Source organism: Petaurus breviceps, unplaced genomic scaffold, assembly GCF_028583685.1.
Source record: "Petaurus breviceps papuanus isolate PSGF00001 unplaced genomic scaffold, PetGlider_PUasm1.0 187, whole genome shotgun sequence".
In the NCBI taxonomy this organism is placed as follows: Eukaryota; Metazoa; Chordata; class Mammalia; order Diprotodontia; family Petauridae; genus Petaurus; species Petaurus breviceps.
Window position 1 is genome coordinate 11,341,694 of NW_027185799.1, and position 26,337 is coordinate 11,368,030.

Sequence of the window (26,337 nt, forward strand, 5' to 3'; positions counted from 1 at the left end):
CTACAGTTAAAAGGCCAACTCATTTCAATACAATTAATCTCATTTTTTAAGATAATTAATAGTTAAATAAATACCAGGTTGAACATACATATAGCTAAAATTCAAACTTTGCTGTAAAGAATGTATCTTAAATGCCACCAAAATCAAATTATCTAAGGCTCATCATGACCTTCATTCTTTTTTTTTTTAAATTCTGGAAAACTTTATTTTTATTGTAGGTGGAATGGGGACACAGCAAGTTAGATGATTCCAATTTTGTTGGCAACATCTAAAGCATCATAGTCTGGAGCAAGACGGACATAGGCCTTCTCTCCATCGGGCCGGATCAGTGTGTTGACCTTGGCCACATCGATGTCATACAGCTTCTTTACGGCCTGCTTGATCTGATGCTTGTTGGCCTTGACGTCCACAATGAAGACTAGGGTGTTGTTGTCCTCAATCGTCTTCATAGCAGACTCGGTGTTCAAGGGAAACTTAATGATGGCATAGTGATCGAGCTTGTTTCTGAGAGGGGCACTCTTACGAGGGTATTTGGGCTGCCTTCGAAGTCTCAGTGTCTTGGGTCGCCGGAAGGTGGGGGACATTTGGATCTTCTTCTTTTTGTGGCTATGGACACCCTTCAGCACTGCCTTCTTGGCTTTCAAGGTCTTGGACTTGGCTTCTGTCTTGGGGGGGACAACAGCTTCCTCTTCACCTTCGGCGCCATGTTGGGGGAAAGGCCGTGACCTTCATTCTTGAAAGGAAATTAGCACTCTTAAATTGGTTAGCAGGGACAATATGTGAATGAGACATTTTGCTTTTCATTTTAGTGATAAAGAAACTAAAGCCCAGAAAAGTTAGGTGATTTGCTCAATGGTACATAGGTAATAAGCATCATTGACAGAACTGGAATTTGGGTCCTCTGGTTACAGAGCCACTATTCTTTCCACTATATTACCCTTGCCCCCAATTTCAGTAAGAGGTCATCTGATTTTTGCTCCAAGACTTCGATTATTCTCTTTCCTGAAGCTGTCCATTGCACTTTAAGATAACTTTAAATTTTAGAATTCGTTTAACCTTTAAATCAATCCTAAATTACTGTTTTTTTTTAAACTTCTGTCCATCACTATGTATATTTTCATGTAAGGGCAGGAAAAAAATTATTATAGACTAGACAAACCCTAAATGGGAAGAATCATCCCCTGGGAAATGGATATCTACTTGGGTTTCCTTAAAATAAGTCCAATCACAAAAAATATTAGCAAAAAATGAAGATATTAATAACTGCTATGACACATCTTTGTTTTCTTAAATGTTTCCTTTCTGAACCAAGCTTTTATCACTCCTCAGCATCAAATATTTAATATGCCCTTGGAAGTGGAATATTATTGGAATGTCAAGAATGATAACAGTTTATATTCAGTTGCATTTTGATAACTCTGCATATTCCAAAAGAACATCCAGTAGGGAGATGAATCTCTTTTCTTCATCCTCCTCTTAAAAGTCTATTAAGGTTTTAATTTAATCCACATGGTTTGGAAACAAATTAATTTAGTTGATATGATCTTGGCTGAATGAATAGGTGTTGAATTTAACAGACAGACTTATAGTTTCTTATCTCTTTCAGCAGCCTAGAATTTGGGTAGGATTTCTCTCTGACTTTGATGAAAGCACAAGTATTTACACAAATACACATTTTCCAATGTTATAGCTAGAAAGGGAGGAGGAAGGCAAATGAACTTCGATGAGCTTTTTAAAATGAAATAGTGTTTGATGTAAGTAATATGAGCCTTTTCATTTGCAGGTACTCAGATGACTGTTGAAATCCAAGATGTACAGATGTAGACAAAACATGTTTTGGTTTCAGTGCCAAAGTACTACCAATTAACCTGAGGTTAGTGTCCTGATTTTATACCCAGGGTTGCAGAAATTTAAGTTGGAGAGCAATAATCATGGGAGGTGCTGTAAGAAACAAATTCTCATCAGAATCCATACAGAACACAGGGAAATACTGTCCCAATGGCTTCCACAGGAGGAACGACTTACAAGAATCACTATCATCTTCAAAATCGTACTTTTCTTTCTAGCAATTAGAACATAACAACATATGACTTACATATATAGACCTTAAACTTAGACATGTAGAATTTTAAAATGAAGATTAATTGAAACAAGAATTGAGCATTAGAGAGTAAGAAAGATGGTGATGTACTTAACTGACCTGTCTTCATATTGTCTGTGTGAAAGGCAAAGCACATAATCAAAGAAGGAAACAGGGTTATGTTGTTAGAATGACCCACAAAAAAAATACAACAGTACCTCAGATTCAGATTTGAAAATGAATACTAGTCCAAACTGGGTTTGAAGGAGAACCCCTTTTACATACAATATCCTCAAGTGGAAACCTAGACTTTGCATTAAAAATTTTAATGAAGGGACAACTCACAACTTCCCAAGACAGACCATTCCACTTTTAAATACCTTCAACTCTTGGAAGTGTTTTCTTACTTAAACTTAAGTTGGCTTCTCTGTTGCATATACCCATTGCTCCTAATTCTGTCATGCAGATCGAACAAGTCCAATCCCTCTTCTATACAATTCCTCTTCAAATACCTGAAGACAGCTAGCTATATATCCCTTGTAAGGATTTTCTTCAAGAGGCTAAACATCCAGAATCTTTCAACCATGCTCTCTACAGCTACAAATTACCCATACTTTATCTGTTTAACCATAGCATTCCCCTAGTAGAAGAGTACATTCCTTGAAAGGATTGTGTAATTTGTTTTTTGGTGTTTTTTTTTTTATTTTTGTATTGCCTGACACTCAATAAATAGTTAATTGATCTTGAAACTCTACATAATCTTCTTCTGCATGCTTTCCAGCTTATTGATGCTATTTCTAAAATGTGGTACCTAGAACAGAACAGAACACTCCAACTGTAGTCTGGTCAGGACAAAGTACAGAGAGAACATAAGCATTTTAGTAGATGCCTCTTTTTTTAATCATGCAAAACATATTTCTATATTTGCCATATCACAAAAAAGCAAGAAGAATGAAGAGAGAAAATTATACTTCAGTTTGCACTCAGAGTTCATCAGTTGTCTCTCTGTAGGCAGATAGCATTTTTTCATCACGAATCCTTTGGAATTGTTTTGGATCATTGTTTTGATCAGAGTAACTAAATCTTTCACAGTTGACCAACATTATAATATTACTGTTACTAGGTACAATGATCACCCGGTTCTGCTCACTTCACTTTGCATAAATTCCTAAATAGGTTTCCCCATGTTTTTTCTGAAATCACCCCCACCCAGTCATTAGTTATAACACAATAGTGCTCCACCACAATCATACCCCACAACTTTTTCATCCACTCTCCAATGATGAACATTGTAGGTGACCAAGCTAAAATGGTTTTATGATTTTTTTCTCCACCTCATAGCCAATTTTCTTTTTTAAAAAATGTTTTGTGTACCCTTTGAAATTTTTCTCTCACTTCCCATTGATTCCTTAGCCCATAAACAGAAAAGATGTGTAGTAAAGCAAAACAAATCAGCTCATTATCTATGTCGGACAATGTGTCATATATATGTGTCATCCCCCATCTAGTGTCCACAACTATTGCTCTGGGATTTGTCTGGTGAGAATGGAATGGCATACTTTACTATCATTCCTCTGGTATCTTTTTTTTGCTTGTTTTTTTTGGGAGGGCAATTGGGGTAAAGTGACTTGCCTAAGGTCACATGGCTAGTTTTTGTGTTAAGAGTCTGAGGCCAGATTTGAACTCAGATCCTCCTGATTCCAGGGCTGGTGCTCTATTCACTGCACCACCTAGCCACCCCCAGACCTCTGGTATCTTGATGAGTTACTTTATTGATCAGAGTTGTGCATAGCTGAATTCCCATAAAGAATACATAATAGTGTCTTCATTGCCACTTGTTCAGGGTATGATTTTCAGTATGAGTGCTCTGGGGGTAAAGGGTGCTAATATGCCTCTATATCAGGAGATGCCAACTTTTGTGTGCTTTGGATCCCTTTGGCAGTAAAGTTGGTGGACCACTTCTCAGAATGATATTTTAAATTTCATAAAATAAAATGTGTAAGATTATAAATAAATTATTTTGAAATGTGGTTATATATTATAAATATGTATACACACATATTTAATTTCAAGAACTATTGGTTAAGAACCTCTGTTCTTTGTGAAACAGAAGAAAGAAAACAGATAAGATTTAAAGGAGAAGGCCCTGTAAATCCATGCAGGAGCAGCTTTCCAGAAGACTGCTGCTATGAGCAGCTTTCAAGGTTCTGATTACATAGTAGAGTGAATACTCTATTTATTCAATAACAAATCAGAGCAAAACATTCACAGAGAATCGAGGTACAGTATTCACAATGTTACAACATATCACAGAAAATAAAAATACAGAATTCATGATGACTTGTCACTAAAATGGCCACATAAGTTTCACTAAAGTGGTCACAATAGTTTTCAACAAAGTATAATCATTTAGTAACAATCATTCAGTCATCCTTAAGGAGGCTTGCTTCCTTAAGGGCCACAAAATACAGTAGTCAAAGTTCTCCATTCATGGGGCACACAAAGTTACAAATCAGTCACTATTTAGTGATCAGTCACAACTCAGTCATTAGTCACTACTCAATACCCTACCAAGGAGTAGTGGAAAATACATAGGCCATCCACCCCTTGGTCACAAGTAAATTATAACCTTCTCAGTCAGTACACAATATCCAAGTAAAGTCCTCTTTCAGCTTGACTAGAGGCTGGCTCTCAGTTTCCATGGTTCCTCTTCCATGGTCCCAGCTCCAACTGTCACCTGGATTCAAAGGCAGGCAGCTCCCAGTTCCTTGTCCACTTCTTCATCCAGTTCCCGTTCCATATTGAAGCTCACAGTGTCCAGTCCAACTGAAGACCTTCACAGTTCCTGTTTCTGGGAAGACAAAGCTTAACAGAGCCACAATAATATTCATGCATATTGCCGGCACCATCATCAACTCACTGTCTGCCTGTGAAATCAACTCAGACCCACCAACAAGGTCTGAGAACTCAACACAAATCATCAACATAGAAATCAACTCAGACCCACAAACAAGGTCCATGAGGTCAGCACAAATCATCAGTAAAGTCCCAGGACCTCCAAAACCCATACACATACAACCAGAAAATCCTCTTTCAGGGCTTCCAGTAAGGTCCCAGGGCTTCTGTAGAAAGTATCACAAACAAACATCAACATAGACAGAGCAGACACACAGAGAGCAAGGATACCACAAGTTTTCTCCTTCTTGACTCTGCCACCACAAGAGTCTTTTTCTTAGTTCCTGCTGTCTCTAGCCCTGGGGCTCTCTTTATATAGTCATTAGCTCCTCCCCAGGAGTTCACAAGTTGTGGAGTTCACATGTTCTGTTTCTTAACAGACTGAAACAAGGTGTTAATTCAATAGCTGAAACAAGGTGTGAACTACTTCTGTGCTTGCCATTACAGGTCCTTTGGCTCAGGGTGATTTATTTAATATCTAAGTTATTTCAAATTTCAAATGTACCAAATAGTTTGAAATGGGAAAAAGGGCATTTCTTCAACAAGTATAAAATGAAGGAGGGAGGTTTGCTCTAAAAGGACCTGTCTATTGCTTACTATATATATATATCATTGACTATAGCAGAAGGTTCTCTAAATGAACATGTCAGAAAACATTACTCTAATAAATGAAGCTGATGTCAATTATGATCAGAAAGGCAGATGTTTAGTGACCCTGAACATGAGATCTGACATGCTTATTCACAGTCTAATCACTGGCAGTCTGGATTAGCAAAATTGTAATATTTAAACTGTATGTGTAAATTCCATCCAAGCAATCCCCAAGGTATAAAAGGGAAAAGTGGAAAAAGGTGAAGGATGAGAATAATGATGAAATGTCAGATATGGAAAAAGTGCAACATTTTAGGTAGGAAACAATAAAAAGGGAAGAAATGTGCCGAGTATGACCTTAAAGAAACATACTCCAAAATTTAAAAAAAAGGTTTAAAATATTTAGAAATAAGAGACATTATTTGCTACAGCTGAGGAACATTCTACTTTCCTTCCATCTTTTTTGCCCTTTGCTCCAGTATCACCTCTAAATCATTACCTCCTGCCGCAGGCCAATGACTTTTAGGGTTACTCTATTTATTAAGGAACTCTTCTTTGTAATTTTTATCAGCTTCTAGACTGGTGCCTGGTACATAATGGATGCTTAATAAATGTTTATTGACTTGCTGACTAATTTCCAGTTTTGGTTTCTGGGGTCAAGCATGGTAAATCTATTTGCCATCTTCTATATGATTGAACTTAAAATACTTGATAAGTTACTATGTACCCAAGTTTCTTTCTTTGTTTTTCTTTTAAATAGCCCCAGGTCCTCTTTGGTACCCTGGGTTCCCTCCTCTTACAATGTTCCACTTTACCAGTGTCATTCCCAAATTGTTCCACCTAGTCCATAAGACAAGAATTCAAATGTGTTTGGATCAAGAGGGAACAATGGAATTATTACCTTTTCTGATCTGAACACTCTGCATTTACAGAGCAGGTATTATATTTATTTTATTGGAGGCAGATAGGTTACATAGTACCTAGAGTGTTGGACTTGGAATCAGAAATACCTGAATTCAGACACTTACTAGATGTGAGACCCTGGCCAAGTCACTTAATCTCTGTCTACTTCAGTTACCTAAACTGCAAAATATGAATAATAACAATAATAATAATAGTTCCTACATCCCAGATTTGTAAAACACTTTGAAAAGCTAAGAACTATATAAATTATTATTGTTGTTATTGTTAGCAGCAGAGATATCTTGGAAATGGGAAAAGCTAACGGCCAAAAACAAGATACTATTGGTAAAGAGGATCAGGATATATTTAAGTGGAATTTTTTTAAACTCATGACCTAAGGAGTGAATAACAATCACCCATCCAAGTACTGAATGGTTTTGGAGTGATACTTGGCAACTTTGCTACTATCAAGGACAGTTGTGAATGACAAAGGAAGTACCTAGGCTTATCATCTAGCTAGACTAAGGGAAAACAAAATGGAAAGCCTGCATACTCTACTTGTTCTCCTGAGACAATGAAGAAACAAATGAAGACCTCCAGCATTTTGGGTGGACCCTCTGTGGAACACTTGTGATAAGATAGAGAAAAGAATTAGGAAGGATTTGGGGAGGCTAGGTAGCTCAGCAAATAGAGCATCAGCCCTGGAGTTGGGAGGAGTGAGTTCAAATGTGCCTCAGACACTTAACTAGCCTTGTGACCTTGGGCAAGTCACTTAACTCCAATTGCCCTGCCCTCTCCACCCCTCCAAAAAGCAAAAAAAAAAAAAAAAAAAAAAAGAATTGGGAAGGATGAGAAGCCATTAAGAAACTTCCATGTGCACTCATAGAGGGTTACACTGATACCCATGAGATCACCAGTGCATCTAAATACCTAATTTTATAGCCTAGAATAACATTATGCTCCCAAAGGGGATGTGGTTTAATGGCAAAATCATAAAGTATCTTCCAATTCTTCTAGTCCTAGCTGTGGGACTGTGGGACCTCAGGTAAGTCACTTTCCTTTTCTCACCTTCAATTTCTTCATCTACAAGTAGAGCATAAGAACACTTGCTTTCCCAGTTTCCATGATTCTTGAGAAAAAAGAATCTTGGAAAACTTTAAGGGCTATGGAAATAAGAGTAATAACCACAGTGAAGAGTTCAATAAATGTATATTTCAATGACTTAATCTATTACTGGCCAGATTAAAATATTCATGGTAATAAACATATACTTATACATAATAATTATATATTATATTGTATAACACACATTATAGTAAATATGATATATAATTATATAAATTCTGAAGGATCTAGGTGGCCCAATGGATAGAACACTAGGCCTGGAGTCAGTTCAAATCTGGCCTCAGACACTTACTAGCTGTGTGACCCTGGACAAGTCAACTGGAGAAGGAAATGAAGAATCACTCCAGTATCTTTGCCAAGATAACACCATGGACAATATGATCCACAGGGTCATAAAGAGTTGGACATGAATGAATGACTGAATAAGAAATATATAAATTTAAAGCCAAGCCACACTGATTTGGTCTGGGTCTAACTGGGATGGTCTACTATTATGTGTATGAGTTAAAGGTTTACCAGTAACCAAAAGATAATTGATTTAGACATTTCTGAATAAACTATCTCCCCTTCCTTCCCTGTTATTTTTAACTTTTCCTGCCTGAGACTTTGCTCATAAAAAAATGTACAAATGAAAGTAAATACTACGTCTGTCAAAACAAACAAAACTTTTCTGCCATTGTGTAAGTATCAGTAGGAATACCAGCATCAAGCATGTGTGTGGGAAAAAAAAAATGATTGTTTTCTCCCCCTCACGAAGGGGAACAGGAGGCATATTGTTCATAGTTATTAAGTAAGACTGAAATTTATTAAGTTTGATGGTTTAAATGCATGGAGTCTTCCGTTATTTCAGTATACATCCCAGAAGGAATGGAAAAAAAGCAAGATAAAGATCTAGTCAGTTAGAAGTACAAAAATGAAGCTATCAGACAAAATAATTATTGCTTAAATAATCACATTTGATGTTAATTACCCTGAGTCAAACCTATATTTTTCTTTCATTACAATAATTATACCAAGTATTATTAAGAAAGAACACTAATGAATACATGCTAAGTTTCTACAGTGCTCTACAATAAACCTCACTGATATTTGCTGAATTTGGATTAATTAAGACAATGGAAGAGTCTAAATTAAAAGTCTGAATTACAGACTATTTTTAAGACCATTCAATTTATTACTTTAAATAAATTACTCAAAGTGGGCTAATATTGTTGCCCCCACCCGGAAAAAAGTGCTAGGTGAGGTGACAGCTTTAATGAATAAATGCAAGTGATTTACAGTTAGGATACCTAAATATTTCTCAAGTGTTTGAGGCTGCTTACAAAAACCTTTTTCTCTTCATTAAAGCCTCACCCCAGAATTTTTTTTTACATTCTTAATTTGCACTAGGAACAAAAAAAAAAATTGCTAACAACTATAAACTTCGGGCCACCCTGTCTAACTGAAAAGGGATTCTGAACTATTGGAGTCTGTTAATGACATTTTATCGTTCATTGAACAAAATATTTTCTACCATCAACAAAGTACAGGCAACAAAACAGATAAAGACTATAAAGAGTCTACACAAAGAAATGAGAAGTACAGAGTCAATACAAGTTTCTGGATTCAAAGAATAAGAAACATTTGTTACTTTGAACTTGGTACTGAAGTAGCAACTTATCAGTTACTTATAATGCAATTTCAATTATGTAAGGAAAAAACCTCTAAGCAAACAACATCCCAAGGACTGTATCCTAAATATATCCATTTCAAAGAGTGGTGCTTTCTAAATTAAATCTATTTACTCTTCTCCACACTGGAATAAAAGGTTGCCAAACCTGTGAGAAGTGGCAAATTAGAAGAGGAAAAGAGGCATGCACTATGAATCAATGAGCATTTATTAAGCACCTACTGTGTGCCAAGTGCTAGAGCTACAATGACAAAAGTGAAAATAATCCTTGCTCTCAAGAAGCTTACATTCTGTTGAGGAGATACCATGCATTTATTAAGGGGTCTATATAAAATATATTCAGATAAATGCATGATAATTGGAGGGAGGAGAGGAGTCCTAGCAGCTGGAGGGGTCAGAAAAGGATTCTTGGTGAAGAGGGCTCTTCAGCGGAGCCATGAAGGAAAGGAAAGATTCTAACAGGCATTTAGGGTTAAAGAGAGCATGTAGACCAGGCATGGGAGACAGTCAAAGCAAAGTTACTGAGAGGGGACATGGAAATCAAGAGTGGTGCTATCTGACTGCAAAAAACAAGCAAGCAAGCAAATAGATTAAAAAAAAACTATAAATTTCTAAAAATAAGCACTGAGGTCAGCTCTGAAAATATGTAGTAAAAAGGAAATAAAATTATACATAAGCATAGGAGGAAGAAATGTGAATAAGCATTTACTCAGCACCTATCATGTGCCAAATGGTGGCAGCTAGGTGGTATGATAGCATTGGGACTGGAGTCAGCAAGACTCATCTTCCTGAGTTCATATATTGTCTCAGACACTTAACTAGGTGTGTGACCTTGGGCAAGTCACTGTTTCCCTCAGTTTCCTCATCTGTAAAATGAGTTGGAGAATTATAACACCAATGCAATATTCACAGTACCCATGGTGGCTATGAATATGCTGGTGTAGTTGTGAATCACAAAATGCAACAGGCTCTCCACATGGAGGACAGAACCAAAGCATTTATTCAAATACCAGAAAAATAAATCCCAAAGCCAGAAAGCCAAATTCATCATAGTAGCCACATAGTTGGTACACATAACCAACACAGCAAACACCAACATTCCCAAGCCTTCCCAAGTCTTCCTTCCATCAGGCCTTCAAAACAAAACATGCTCCCTTAAGCAAGAATGCCCCTCTCTCACTCATGCTAGCTGCTCAGCCTCCACACTGCTTGCTCCCAGCAGTTCTGGCTCTCTCTGAGCTTGTGCTCAGCTTTTTATCTGTTCATTAACTCCTCCCTCTTAAGTCCATCCTGTTCCTGTCTTTGGCAAGCCCCTCCCACTATGGATTTCACAAGTTCTCTTTCTTAACAAAGACTTGATGTAATCATGGGCAAGGCTCAACTGAAACAAGGCTCTAAGTACTTGCTTGCTTTCCATTACAAGGGACAGGGAAGATATTCAAATTCCCATTACCATCACAAGAATCTGCTAACAAGTCCTTTCAATTTTAACTGTATAACTTCACACAAACACAAATACATGCATGTGTGTGTATGGATATAAGCATATACACATATATATCAATAAACACATAGCATACATGTACACACATATATGTGTGTGTAGGCACATATGCACAAACATATATGTATGTATGTGTGCATGTATATGTATATGTGTACACACACACACACACTCCATTCTGTCCTTGGATGCTGCCATCATCCTGGGGAAACTCTCTTCACTTTCCCTCTGGACTATCCCAATAGCCTGATGGTTCTAAGTCTCTCTCAAATTAACCTTCCTAAAGTGCAGGACTGACCAACTATCCCTCTCCCCCATTCAAGAAACTACTACAACTCCCTATGGCCTTCAGGATGCCTTTCATTGCATCTTAACACTTAGAACAGTGCCTAACACATAGTGCTTAATAAATGCATGTTGACCAACTTATTCATAACATGGCCCTCTCCTACCTTTTCAGTTTCTTACTATACCTTACTTCCCTTCACAATACAAATACACAGTTAATTGACTTCTTCCTTTTCCCTCTCACAAGAAATGCTTCAATTATTTCTAACTTTTAATTCCCCCTCATGCTTGACAAATGAAATCTTCTCATAACAGTTAATCTAAGAGCTTTGTACTTGGAATATGTGTTATGGGTATTCATTTTAAAAAGGACATTGATAGCCTAGTTCTCATCCATAAGAGCATAAGCAGAAGGCTTAAGTGAACTGGAAATCATGTCCTATGAGAATTAATGGAAAGGGCTGAGGATGCTTATTAGGCTACAGATAAGAAGACTTAATGAAAGCATTTGAACATCTAACATATGGAAAAGAGACTAGACTTGTCTGCATCCTTCTCAAGGACCAAATTAGAAATGGTTGTGGGAAGGACCTGGATAAGGAAATAATGGATTCCTCTTCAATAGAGGTTTTCAAGCAATGGTTGGATGACTATGTCTTGACAACATTGTAAAAAGAGGGTTCTTGGATCAGAGAAGGGTTGGCCTTAAGGTCCTTTTCAGCTTGATGTGTAGTTCCATGATCCTAAGGAAGATGATCTGTGTGGGTTTCACGTAAACAAAGTCCAGTCACCTTTATTATAAAGGTAAAAGAAATAATTCTGTATTTTTTTTCTTCTGAACAATTCCAACCATTGTGTCAGAAGTGAGTTAAGTTGTCCTGAAGGAACTTGAGAGCTCTCAAGGGCATTAATTGTAGAATATTAGTCAGTACTAATAAATACTGATTACTGCTAGATCATAAGGTGTGAGTAATTTTAGAAGACAACTGAAGAGGCCCTTGGGCAGGAGGGGGAAGATATAATGAAGACTAATCTAATCAAAACTACTTGTGATGGACTTCTAGGCAATACAGTTACTTGAGCAGAAATAGGAAGTTCATCTCTCAAATACCTACTAATCCAATAAAAACCTAAAAATTTCAATAGGTCAAATCATCAAGAAATCAATAAGGAATAACAATAAATGATTTATTCCATTTTAAAGCTGTGTAAAGGAAAAAAAAAAGTTAGCCAGAGGTCAATGGGCATTAGAACAAGTTCCAGCAAAGAAAACAAATTGGTAGCTATTCATTCCACTCTTTATAACCAGAAACTGCCTAGAGACATATGCAACCTATAAAGTTCTGTATCTAGAGGCATCAAGTTTAAGGCGCTGCCCAAGAAAGCTCCAGAGTTTAGGAACCCCACAGCAGGAACTTTGGTATCAATCAGCACAGATATGGGAGCAATCACATCAAGACACCCCAGAACCACAGGTGGTGAGATTCTGCACTCTGAACCTCAAAAGTCTGGGGCGAGATGGGGGGGAAGGGGCGCAACCCTGGGAGGTGTAAGTCATTGTAGGAAGCTAGTCGAACACAAGTTGGAAACAAGAAGGGCCTACTATCCCATGCAAAATTGCAGAAGTAGGGTGGATTTTGACCCTAGAATAAAGCTTCAATTCAGGAATTAAGGCTGAAAAGATGAGTAAAAGAGAGAAGATATCAACTATTATAAAGAAGGAGCTTATAACTTACCCTATGATGCTGAGTATAATTCTACAGAGAGATTAAAAAAAATGGGTCTTTGATGGCATAGAGGACTTTTAAGCATTCCTAATGAAAAGATCAAAGCTGAGTGGAAACTGTGAAATACAAACACAGTCAAGAGAAATTTAGAAAGGTAAATGTCCAGAGCAACTGGAAGGGGCTTTATGGTGATGCTCTGTTAACATTCTAATGGGAGTGGTCATATGCATGCTTTCTTTGAGAATTTTCTAAAAGAATTTTAATATCTGCAAAGGGGAATGAGGGAGTTCAGTCAGAAAGTCAGAGGTCATGGGATTGGATTGATCTGTTCTAAGGGTGTGAACAAGGAACAGAGAAGGGAGTACAAGAGGATTATACTACTGTAGAAAGGAGGAAGAAGGGGTGGACCTCCTGATTATTAGAAGAGCAGGAAGAAGAGGACACAAACATGAAGCAACTGTCTAGGGAATTGGCCCCAGGTGAATCTCCATGTTACTTTAGACAGACAAAGGAAGGTAAAGAGTTTGTTGTAAAAATATATTAAATAAAACTAGTATAGATAGGAAGTAGGTGACCAGAAGAAATGCGGTGCCCTTGCCCAACTCCCTGCTTCAGACTGTTACAAACTTTTAAAATACTAACTGTATTGTCTAACATAATAGTCTCCTAACTTTTTCTTTTATCTTCAAACTTTATAAATGTAATTTAGGCAACTTTCAAGTCATTAATTAAAAGTTATTGAACCAAAGAATGCCCTAAGTGACTCCACTAGACAACTCTCTCCAGGGTGATTTAAGTGTGACCACTACTTGAGTTCTTTTAGTTAATTAGTTCTAAACAAACTTCACTGGACTATCATCCAGCTGACATCTTTCCATCTTGTTCACAAAGATAATCTAAGAGATTTTGTCAATGCCAGAAGTAAAATCTAGTTATCTAAAGCTTCCACCTAATCTATCAGATCCTATTGAAATTCTACAGAAAAGGAAATGAAGGCACTCTGTTAAGGCGTGATAATCTAAACTGGCTAACAATGACCATTTCTTACCTTCCTAAGAGTTTACAAGTCATAATTGTATATTTTAGAATTTGGACAGGAATTAAATTTGAGATCATTAGATTATAGTTTGAAGAATGAGGATTAACACATGCATGGAACGTATCTCATTTCACTTTTGAAAATAAGGACAATTGCCTGATGGACCACAATCTCAAGGTCTTTCATTACACAGGCTGGAATTTATCTGGGCCTGGTGACTTGAATGTGTGCGAGAGAATTAGGCACTATTTGTCTTTCTCTTTAGTATCTTAGGTTTCAATCCCTGCAGTTGAAGAGGTGGGAAGGGTACACCTAAGTGGCTGATTCATTCTCCTCTATAAATTCTATTCCTTCATTTCTGAGGCTGTTATAGTGACATTGGAATACTCTCTCACTATACCCTTTCTCCTCCCTCCAAATCCGTAAGCGTTGGAATATGACAAGTAAGATTTAGTAGACAAAAACAACAAAAAAATTCTAGTTCTTTTCTACCCTCCTGGGACCTGATTCCAGAGCTGTGCTTTAAAAAGGAAAAGACACCATGGTAGAGTTCACTCACAGCCTGACCTGAATACTGTTCATTGTACTTTATTCCTACTCCAGTTGAACTCCTCATCACTTTTTTCTCATTTTTCATGAACTCAGTTGAAAGCATCTTCTTAATACAAATATGCTCATTTAAGACATTTATACTTCCATCACAAAGCAATAATTCCTAAAAGTGAGTAGGAAACAGGAATGACAGCAGCTCACCAGAAGCAGGGGATGGCAAAATGGGTTTCACACTTCCTTAGCAGACAAAATGACTGGGGGTCACTTTCTGCCATGAGTCAAACACTGTTAAGACTTCCCCATGCAAGTTTTTAGAGGACTGTTACTGAGTCCACAAATACATTATCTTTTTCTTTAATTTTCTCACAGCTAAGCTTTATGCTAACAATGGATGTCCCTCAACTTCTCCAATATATGTTCATGTTACTCAATTACCATCCTAACAGATAAATTAAATGCTAATGGCAAATGTTAGATTCAATAACCTATTGAAATAAAAAAAAGTTTGGCTCAGAGAGTCTTTGTCATCAATGATTAGAGGGAATGATATGTAGGCAAATGGAATATTTAATAACAAAAAGAAGAAAACAACTAGAATTTATGGTGTACTTTAAAGTTCCCAAAGTACTTTACAAACAAGACTCATTTTATCCTCACAACAATCCTGGGAGGCAGGTACTTTACTGTCCTCATTTACAGATTAGGAAATTGAGGGAGACACAGATTAAGTGATGTGCCCAGTGATATATAGCTAGTTAAGTGTCTCAGGCTAGATTTAAACTAAGATCTCCTGACTCCAGGCCCAGTATACCATCTGGTGCCTGCAATATTACATATGATTACATGTTACATTACATTACATAGGATGCCTGCAATATTATATAAAGAGGGTATAAAAGAGGTATTGTATAAGGTTCAATACCACATATCTCAAAATGTCAATATTAAGACTGTCAATATGAACAAAAATTATTATTTCTTTCTTACATTTTATGTTACTAATAGATTCAAAGGCACAGAAGGAAGAAAGCTGAGAGTTCAAATTCCAGTCTTATAATCTGTAGAACTCTGATTGAGTCACTTAGCCTGTGTCTGCCTCTGTTTCCCCATCTTCAATGTGACAGGGTTGGATTAGAGTACCTCTAGAGTCCCTTTGAGTTCTAAATAAACAAATTGGGCATTCAGCTAAAGAAAAAAATTAAAATCCTCAATTAAACACCAAAATAAAAATTCTTAAAATCAAAAGAGAGATTAATGGAATTTAAAGTAAAATAACAAACCAAAACAGCAATACAAAACTGAACATTGAACTAATAAATAATACTGGGTGCTGATTTTGTGGGGGAAAAAACCCAATAGAATAAATAATGCATGGCTAACTATTTACAAAAAAGAGATAAGAAAATCGAATTACTGTATCAAAAATGATAAGGTTGAATGCACAACAAATGAAGGTGAAATTAAAGAAAGTAATAGGAGATATTTTGTCCAAATATATGCTAACACACCTAACGTTGTAAATGAAATAGATTACTGTTCATGAAAATGTAAATTGCCCAGATTAAGCAAAGAGGAAAAAGAATACTTAAATGACCCTATCAGAAAAAGAAATTGAACAAGCCATAATTGAGTTCTAAGGGAGTGGTAGAGGAAACAACGAAAACAAAATAAACCCCAGCACCAGAAAGATTTACAAGTGAATTCTGCCAAACATTTAAAGAACAATTAATTCCATTATGATATAAACTGAAAAGAAAATAGCTAAAGGAGTCCTATCAAATTCCTTCTGATACAAATATGGTTTTGCTACCTAAATCAGGGAGAGCAAAAACAGATAAAAGAAGTAAAGTAGAGGAGTTAGGAAGGATAGGAAATAAGAGATATGCACAAACATAAAAATAAAGATCAGAAGTAAAATTAGGGAAAGTATATGTCTATGTATGTATGTATATATGTATAAGTATGTGTTTATCTATATATAAATATATTCATGCTTAATTGTAGCCTGGGGTGGGCATGAGGGAGGGAGAAAGGGGGAAAAGAACAAAGTAAAAAGTATACAGGAGGAAACAAAAGAAAACTAACAAGGAAGCAAAGAAAAGATGGACAGCTATCAATACAATGCATAGTAATCATACAGACTTTCTTGAAATGGAAATTTATTGCTAAATGTTTTGAATTCTCTCATGTTGTGCTGTGTACATGACATGCTTATTTCTCTTTTCTTATGTATTTAAGTTTCAATATTTAAATTTATAGCATGTTTCTTTTTATTATTGTGTATGTAAGTTTAAGTAATAAATTTTAAAAAGTCTATAAGTTAATTCCCCTAATGAAAACTGATACAAAAATTTTAAATAAAATACTGGCAAGGAGATTACTGCAATATTTAAGCTTCAATATTTAAGTTTATAATGTTTCTTTTTCTTTTCTTACTGTGTGCTTAAGTTTCAGTAATAAATATATATATATATATATATTTAAATCTATAGTTCAAATTTCCTAATGAAAACTGATACAAAAATTTTAAATAACATACAAGGAGATTACTTCAATACATCACAAAGATCATATACTATGAGCAAATGAGCTTTATACCGGGAATGCAAAACTGGTTCAATATTAGGAAAACTATAAACATAACCGATCATATCAGTGACAAAAACAACAAAAATATATGACCATATTAATAGATGAAAAAAAGCTTTTGACAAAATACAACACCCATTCTTATTAAAATCATTAGAAAGCATAACAACAAATGGAGCTTTCCTTAAAGATAACAACATCTATCTGAAATCAAGAGTAAGCATTATTTGTAATGGAGGTAAACTAGAAGGCTTTCCAATAAGATTGGGCTGAAGCAAGGATGTCCGTTATCACAATAATTATTCAATACTATACTGGTGATGCTAGCTAGAGAAATAAAAGAAGAAAAAGATATTAAAGGAATAAGTGTAGACTAGAAAACAAAATTATTACTTTTTGCAGATGACAAGATGGTATGCTTAGAGAAACCTAGAGAATTAAGTAAAAAATGAGTGTAAACAATTAACAACTTCAGTAATTATAATATATAAAATAAACCCACACAAATCATTTCATTTCTATATGTTACTAACAAAACCCAATACAAAGAGAAATTCCATTTTAAATACGTGCAGATAGTTTAAAACACCTGCATATCTATTTGCCAAGACAAACAGGAACTATATGAACACAATTATAAAATAAATTACAAATACAAATAAAGACAGATCTAAATAATTAGAGAAATGTTAACTGCTCATGGCAGGCCAAGTCAATATAATAAAATTGAAAATACTATATAAATTAATTTCCTTTTCGATGTCATACTGATCAAACTATCAAAGAATTACTTTGTAGAACTACAAAAAATAATAACAAAATTCATGTGGAAGAATGAAAGGTTAAGATTGTCAAGAGAATCAGTGAAAAAAAATACGAAGGGGGCCTAGTAGTTAGTACCAGGTCCTAAACTATTTTACAAAGTGGTAATCATTAAAATAATTTGTTATTGGATAAGAAACAGAGTAGTTGATCAATGAAATAGATTAGTTACACAATATATTAAAGCAAATGAACACAGTAGTCTAGTGTTGATAAATCCAAATGGTCCCAACTATAGGTACAAAAACTCACTACATGACAAAAACAGCTAGAAATGGGAAGTACTCTCATAAAAACTGGGTATATACCAACATCTCACACCATATACTAAGATAAACTCAAAATGGGAAATAAAAAGTTAAATCTCAAACCAATTAGGGGAGCATGGACAGAATTACTTATCAGATCCGTGGGTAGGGGAAGAGTTTGTGGCTAAACAAGAGATAGAGAGACTCAGAATCCGTGCAGAAACTGCAATATTGTAAGGATGGTCAACTGTGAAAGATTTCATAACTGATTAATACAAAGATCTTCCACAATTCCAAATGACTCATGATGTAAAATGCTATTCACCTCCTGACTGAGAACTGATAGCTTCAGAGTATAGATTGAATCATATCTTTTTCCCTTATTTTCCATGCCTTTTTTTTTTGGAACATGGCTAATGCAGAGATGTTTTGCATGACTTTGTATGTACAATGGCTCTATTCTGTGCCTTCTCAACATGTGGGAGAAAGGAGAAAGAACTTGAAGCTGAAGATAATAACATTTTTTTAAAGAGGCTATCATGCTAGGTTTTAGAAAGAATAAGAAAGGTATGAGACATTTGCTCCATTTATAGAACTCACATACTATAAGGGGATACAACATATACTGAGATGGCTTTCACATTGCAGGGGTTAGGAACATGGTACTCCCATATTCTGGACAATCTCTGAAAAAAATTTTGAGCCTCTCTTCATACCACAGAAGAATTCTGAATTATTATGGAATTAAAACAAAAGGGGGTTGATATTACATAATACTATACATATATTTTATGCATTTCTGAATTTCTAACTTTTTCTCTGCCATCTGCTGATCTTTGTATGATATCTGCTGCTTCTGCAAAACTCTTCCCCAAATTCCCATTTTATTTCGGGTGCTGAGCTGCAATATATTGAAACTGTGGTGGGGAGTCATAACGTGGAAGGGGTAACTCTAAAAAAAGTCAGAGCAGAAAACAGAACTCAAATAAGCGTGTAAATGCATGTAGTAGACAAGGGAAGTCTTTGCAGAGAAGGTAGCACCCTAACGTAACCTTGAAGGAAATATAAGGATTTTTATAATCAGAGATAATATGGATTCTAGGCATAGGGAACTATGGGAAAGTACACATAGGTGGTCAGTCCAAATTGGCTGTTATTGTGAGAGCATATAGGTAAGGGGGGAAAATCTCCTTTTTCTTGAGACTATAAATATTAAGAAATAATATTTCTCTGCTGTAAGAAGCTTTTTCCAAAATCCTTAGAAAAGCTCCTTTCAAAGGTTGGTTATAGCTTGTGGACAAAAATTCTTTTAGAGGAATGGATTAAGGGTGTTATGTGGTACCCAACAGGGAGTAACTTTGTTTTATTTCTCTAGCTGCCTTCCCCACCCCAGGAACAATTCGGTTATTAACTCATTCAAAGGACTTCTGTTCTTTGCTCATCTCTTTGAAATGAGTACCCACCCTTTTCCATAGAGAAAGAATTAGGTTATTGATGAAAGGAAGAAGTCCTTTTGTTTATTCCAGAGGTGAGGAGAGTGATTTAAACAACTTGGTTACTCAATTGTTCTTAAATATTAACCCAGACTTCATTTTAACATATTTTTCCCCCTTCTTCAAGAGTACTTTAAGTGGTACCTGAACACTTCTTTGGATAGAATTATACTTCAATCATGGGGAACTATATACAATCATTTGGACCTCTCTCTTCATAATAATGGACCTTTGTCTCAATATCTTTTACTGTTAAATTAAATAAAATTGTTTCTAGCAGAATTGAGCCTAAAATATATATATATATATATATACATACATATATATATATATATATATATATACTCCAAAGTTAGTATTAATATCTTTCTGTGACAAGAGATTAATAAGAAATGACTCTAAAAATAAGTTAAAAGTTAGTTTATGGGAGATTTAAAATGGCAGGTTGATAAGTTTATATTTTATCTTTGGGGGAAGAGGGAGCTACTGAAGTTTTTGAGTGACATGATAAGAGTTCTAAGAAGAATGAACGTATTTGCAGCTGTTTGAAAAACAACTGGAAACTAAAGTGCCATTTGAAGTAGAGAGAACTAGATGTTAAGTCAAGAAGACCTGAGTTTAAGTTCAGCCTTAGACACTTACTGTCAGACCCTGATCAAACAACTTTAACCTCTGATGCCTCAGTTTCTCATCTATTAAATGGGTATAATAATAGCACCTACATCCCAGGGTTGTTGCAAGGATAAAACAAAGTAATATGCATAATGTGCTTTCTAAATTTTAAATTGTTACATAAATGGTTGGTATTGTTATATATCATTTTTTTTGCTCTTTGGAGGGCAGTTGGGGTAAAGTGACTTGCCCAAAATCACACAGCTAGTAAGTGTGTCAAGTGTCTAAGGCTGGATTTGAGCTCAGGTCCTCCTGACTCCAGGGCCAGATGCACCACCTGGCCATCACTGTTATTATATTTTATAATAGTCCAGGTAAGAAGTGATAAGAGCCTAGACTATAACAGTGACCCTATGAATGGAATGATGAAGATGGATTGGAAAGATGTTGCTCAACTAGAGTCAATAAGAATTATAAATTGAGTGGAAGTGGGGAGTGAGGAAGAGGGAAGAGCAGTGAAAGCTGACTTATGTGATGCTCAACCTGCCTGATAGGAGGATTATCGACCTGCTAAAAGAAACGAGTTTGGAGGAAAAGTGATTTCAGGATCTCTTTTGAAGATATCGTATTTGAGATGACCAGCAGGCAGTTGACTGAATAGGACTGGAGGTTAGGAGAAAGATGATCATAGCAGCTCCCATTTCTATCACACTTTAAGGGTCATACATTTTACATACTTTCATTTTTTGATCCTCACAACAATAATCTTGTGAAGCAAATACTATAGGCATTGTTATCCCCACTGAAAGGATGATGAAATAGATGCAGGGAGGTTGACCTACCAGGTCAGTCAGTCAACTAGTGTTTTTAAACATCTATATGCCAGGAACTGCACATATAAAGAAGAGAGAAGGAAGCCTCTGCTCTCAAAGAACAATTCAATGGGATGGGCAATTATGGGGGTGGGGAGGAGAGGAAAAATTTACATGATAACTCTATTCCATATTTAAAAGGAATAGCAAGTTATATATAACTGATTTGCAATTTCATGTGCAATCATCTTTTAAAAATTATACTATGTTGTAGAAATGTTTATTTTAGTCCATAAATTAAAAATAAAATAAGTAAAACTAAAAAAAAAAGACAGGATAAATTAGAGGGAATCTCAAAGAGAATGTACTAAGATTGAGGAAGACCTGAAAAGGTTTCTTACAGAAGATAGACTTTAGTTGAGATTTAAAGGAAACCAAGAAAGTTAGATGGTAGAGAGGTAAAAGAAACCAGTAAAAACACTCCTTCCAGTAGGGAGTGTGGGGTACAAGGAACAGCAAAAAGACCAGTGTCACTGGATGGAAGAACACATGGGAGAAGGTATAAGAAGACAGAAAGGTAGGAAGGGGCTAAGTCATGAAGGACTTTAAAAGCCAGAGGATTTTCTATTTGATGTTGGAAGTAAAAGGGAGGCAATGAAATTTACAGAATGGGCAGGCAGTGGGGGAGGAGGACCGAGTGATAAGAAGGTCAGACCAAGTCTTCATTTTGTGTCAGAGGTAACACTTGAAAAGAGTTCTCTCCAGTCTCCAAGTCCAGCATTCTTTCTAGTACCTAAGAATGGCAATTAGATCTCTGCTCCTAGGGCTGCAACAACATTGGGCAATTTCCATTGCTTTTCTGAATCTGCATTTAAGAATGATTCTTTCTACTCTACTTAAGGTAGCATTTCAAATTCATTGTAGATATATTCACAATAAATTATAGATGTACACGCTTGGCTAGGACCAAAATGTTTCTGGTTTTGTTGTATGACAGTGTTGTAAGAAAGTTCTAACATGGAATACTTTTTAAAAAAAGTTGTTTAACATTTACCATCAGTGACAAAAAGTAAGAGCAGAGTGTGGGAAATTCAGAAGGAAATGGAAAAAAAGCTAAATAAAGATTCCTGTCTTCTCCAAAAGAAAAAAAAAAAGCTTGTAGCACAACAGATTACCAGGTTATAGTGTAAGAAAATATATGTATGCTATTGCATGTCTAAATTAATTATATTATTCTAGCCTGTCTCAGACAGGAGTTCCACATTTCTTAGGAGGTAACTCAAGGGCTAGCATACCTGTCAGAGTTTTGTTCAAATGATGGGAACTTCCCAAGAATGACTCGTGTTTCAGACAAGTCTGAAATACTTTGTCTGTTAATATTCTTTCGTACATATGCCCGGCTTTCAGAGGCATCCAGTACAAATGTCAATGAATCAGCCCTGACAAAAGTGGGCAGATCAATAGCCAAAATTTGGCAGATTCTCCTCAGACTCTGAAGAATTCCAAAAATGAAATAATGCCCTTCACATGGCCCCCATTAGACTTCATTCAGAACAAAAATAATCTCAAAATGGAGACCTCTTGGTGCAGATGGATGGACCATATTATAAAAGGGGTCATAGAAGGCATTTTTAAAATAATGATATTAAGAAAAACTATAGGTGCATCCCACAGTTTAGAGTTTAATAAATAACTGTAGGTAGGAACATAGAATTTTAGCCTTACAAATAAATGTGATATTTGGGGGTGGAGGAGTGAAACTGATTTGATTGTAACTCCTTAAAATGGATGAAACCAGCTATGGAGATCAGTATTTTTATAGCAATTTATAGTCTTAGGGAAGTAGCTGGAGGCATTGATTTGCCTAAGGTATTAGAGGCAATCCTTGAATTCAGATGTTTCTGACTCTGAGGTCACCACACCAAGCATCATCACCTCTATAAATTCTTTAGTTTAAATATACTCAGTGCATCATTCAAACTCAGGTCAATTTCCACTATATACATGAAGCCTTTACTGGTTTCCCCTTCTGCAAAGGCACTCCCCCTCTCCCAAAACTTGTACTTACACACACACACCTATTGTTTCCTCCATTAGAATATAACCTCCTTACAATCAGGAGACTAAGATTTAGAACTATAAAGAAAGCTCAGTGATTTTCAACAAATCCACCACTTATTCAATAGAATGGGAAACACAGGTCCAATAAGTTTAGTAACTGTTTCATTTTTGTTTTTTATTCTTATGAGGTTAAAACCATCGAGCTTAAATCCTACCTCAAACATTTAATAGCTGTATGACCCTGAGCAAATGACTTAACATTAGCCTGCCTTAATTTCAACTTCAAATGCATTATTTAAATACATTTACCTCACAAGATTGTTGTGAGGAACAAATGTGATTTAGCTGTAATGATGAACTTAGTATAGTTCATGCCGGAGATGCTTAAGTTCTTCCTTCTTCCCTTCCTTCCTTCACGTAAGAGTAGCAGAGTCAGAATTTGAACTCAAATATTATTATTTCAAATCCAGTGCTCTTTATATTAACCTCCTTATCTAGCATTCACTGCATTTTTTTTCATGCTATACTCAATAAGAATCAAATAGTCAAAATCAAAAAGTCAATATTTAAGTCAAGGGTACCCATGAGTTGTGGAATGGCTGAACAAGTTACGATAATGCGATACAGGATTGTGTTATGAGAAACGAAGGGAATGATTTCAAAGAAACTGAGGCTAGCTTGAACATTGATGCAAGGTGAAGTGAGCAAAACCAAGAGAATAATTTATACAACAACAACAATATTGTAAAGACAAACAACTCTGAAAGATTTCTGAACTCTGATCAAACCAATGATGAAACGGAATTCTGGAAAGACTCAAGATGATATATGATAGCCACTTTCTGATAAAGGAGCGATAGACTCAAGAGTACAGATTCACACACATGTGCACACTCACACACACACATACAGAGTAACGTGGTCAGTACATAAAGAGATTTTGTTTTTCTTTCTCAAATGGGGGAAAGAGGTAGGAGAGAGAGAATATGGTTATAAAAGGAAAATTTAATTTAAAAAGGAAATATCAACCTTTTACATAATTAAAATTATTAGTTAGTAATCCTGTTGGGGGAAAACTTGTACCTATTGCTTCTCATACACTGCTTTCTGATTTTAAAGTCTTAAACCATCCCTATCTTCAAAAAATTTTATTACCTGCCCTGAGGAGATAATTAGACCAACGAAGAGGAAAATATGTTTCTGTTTATCTGAATCTTATAATTTTTTAAAGGTCCTCCAATGTCCTGTTACACAAGGAGGTAAGAAAATAAAATAAAAGGGAATTCTTGGGTACTTGATATCACCTGACTAGGTCATTCTAAACTGAATGAGAAGGGACCTTTTCCTCTTCAGCTTGGAAAAACCTTTCTTTCCTGGAATCTCACACAACTGAACACTAGAGGGCAGTAGGAGTTTAATCAGCATGCATTATCATCAAGAGTCAGTCACATAGCTGTGGGTTAGGGGTTTAATCAGTTTTATTCCCTGAAAAACCCACATTCTTCCTCTTCCTCCTCCCCCACTCCTCATATAAAAATACTTTGCCACTACAAATGTTTTCCTCTCTAACTTGGATCAAACCTGAAGCCAGAAAAAGAAAAAGAACATGAAGCTTGTAGCTTCTTCATCTCGAGTCCCGCCTCCAGTCACACATATTTATAAATTTTCCCTAATGGGATTTAATTCTGCCAATACAGCTGACATATTGTTACATCTGGAAACCTTTTCAAATGGTCAAGCTTTGTATTATTATTTAAGCCACAGTGAGTTGGTATTTCAAAACACTGTTAAAGAGGAAAAAAAAAATCAAGACGATTTTGCTATAACCAAATCTCAAAGTGCAGGTAATTATGCATCTGGGGCTGAGGGTTACAAATGGTATAAAAATTAACAGAAGCAAAATTGAATTATCACTTGCAGATGTCTGAATGTCTCCCTTCCTTGGGCTCCATCACAGAATTAAACACATGTTTCATTACTTTGTGTAAGCAAACCTGAAGTAAATGCAGCATTGATGAAGTCACATAAAAAGCTGCTTTGCACATTCTAGAAGAGACACTTTCTACAGGCAGAATTTGCATATTGATCTTTCATTCAAGAGAATTAAGAAAAATTTTTAAAGGGTAATTATATGTTAAAGAGACTATATTCATCGTCAAAAATATTAAACATCAGGTGATATCTTTTTTTTAACCACAACAACTCAACAGTGTTGCCTTCTAAAAGCAGTTATCACCAAACTATTTTTAGTTTTTAATATACACTCATATCTACAAGGAAAATATGTTTAGGAGTGCACCCCATTATTTATAAAGCATATAAGTATATTATTGCGCATTTTAAAAGGATGAGATAAAGACGTGATGATATTTTATTAAAATTTTATCCTAGGATGAATAGGTGACCACTATACTTTATTTGAATAGGAGTCTGACATGGTCAGAATTTAACTTCAGAAAAATCATGTTAGCAGTAAAGTATGTGGAATGGATTTAAATAGAGAGATAAAATAGGGGTCTACTGAAGATCTGAAGCTGTCTGAGTAAAGAGTAGTAATAGATATATGCAAGAGATATGAAGGTAGAAACAAGATGTAATAATTAACTATTTGGGGTGACGGTGAGAAATTGAAGATGGCACTGAACTGGTGATTGAAAGGAGGGTGGTGTCCTTGAAAATAATAGTAAAGTTTGGAAGAGGGGTGAATTCCAGGTGGAAGATAGATTAATTGATTTATGAAAGATAATGCAATGGTATATGGGTACCAGGTAAAAGTTAGATTATAACTGCTCTGAAAAGTCAAAGCCTGGATCATAAGGGGACAGTTGGGAGATTGGAGAGAGGAAGTGTGAAGGATGTCACGGCCTAAGTGGAGGTATGCTTTATTAAAGACAAACTCCATGATTGACTATTGTGGGATGGGTGGGAAGTGACCCATTATCACATTTTTGATAGGTTGATCAGACACCCCTTGATTTCAGGCTATGTCTCCCTTAGAATCAAGCCATGACTTCCCCAACCCCATTGGGATCTTGGCCTTTACTTTAAAAACCACTAGTATACAAGAATTTTGATATGATTTTGAGGAAGGTTCTAAGTCAAAAAAACTATAAATATGTAGGTAAGTCCAATACCAAAGCCCATTGAAGTGTCATTCTCTCCTTACTGGTGGAGATTAATGTCCACACTTGTGTGAGGGGGTGGGGCAGAGCCAGCAAGAGTGGGAAAGACCTTCTTCAGTCTTTTCCCACTTGTTCAAATTCAATT

General features: G+C 35.8%; 2 protein-coding genes across 3 annotated transcripts in view; both read right to left on the reverse strand.

Moving 5' to 3' along the window:
* Nucleotides 1-26,337, reverse strand: part of ADAMTSL1 (ADAMTS like 1) — a 1,086,428-nt gene that overhangs the window by 694,155 nt on the left and 365,936 nt on the right. The gene's annotated exons all lie outside the window — the stretch shown is intronic.
* LOC138163025 (large ribosomal subunit protein uL23-like) overlaps nucleotides 175-26,337 on the reverse strand; it is a 50,952-nt gene continuing 24,789 nt past the window's right edge. Inside the window, exon 2 of the mRNA XM_069090545.1 lies at nucleotides 175-726. Within this exon, the coding sequence (XP_068946646.1) occupies nucleotides 240-726 (487 nt within the window). The 3' untranslated portion in view covers nucleotides 175-239. The remainder of the gene's footprint in view (nucleotides 727-26,337) is intronic.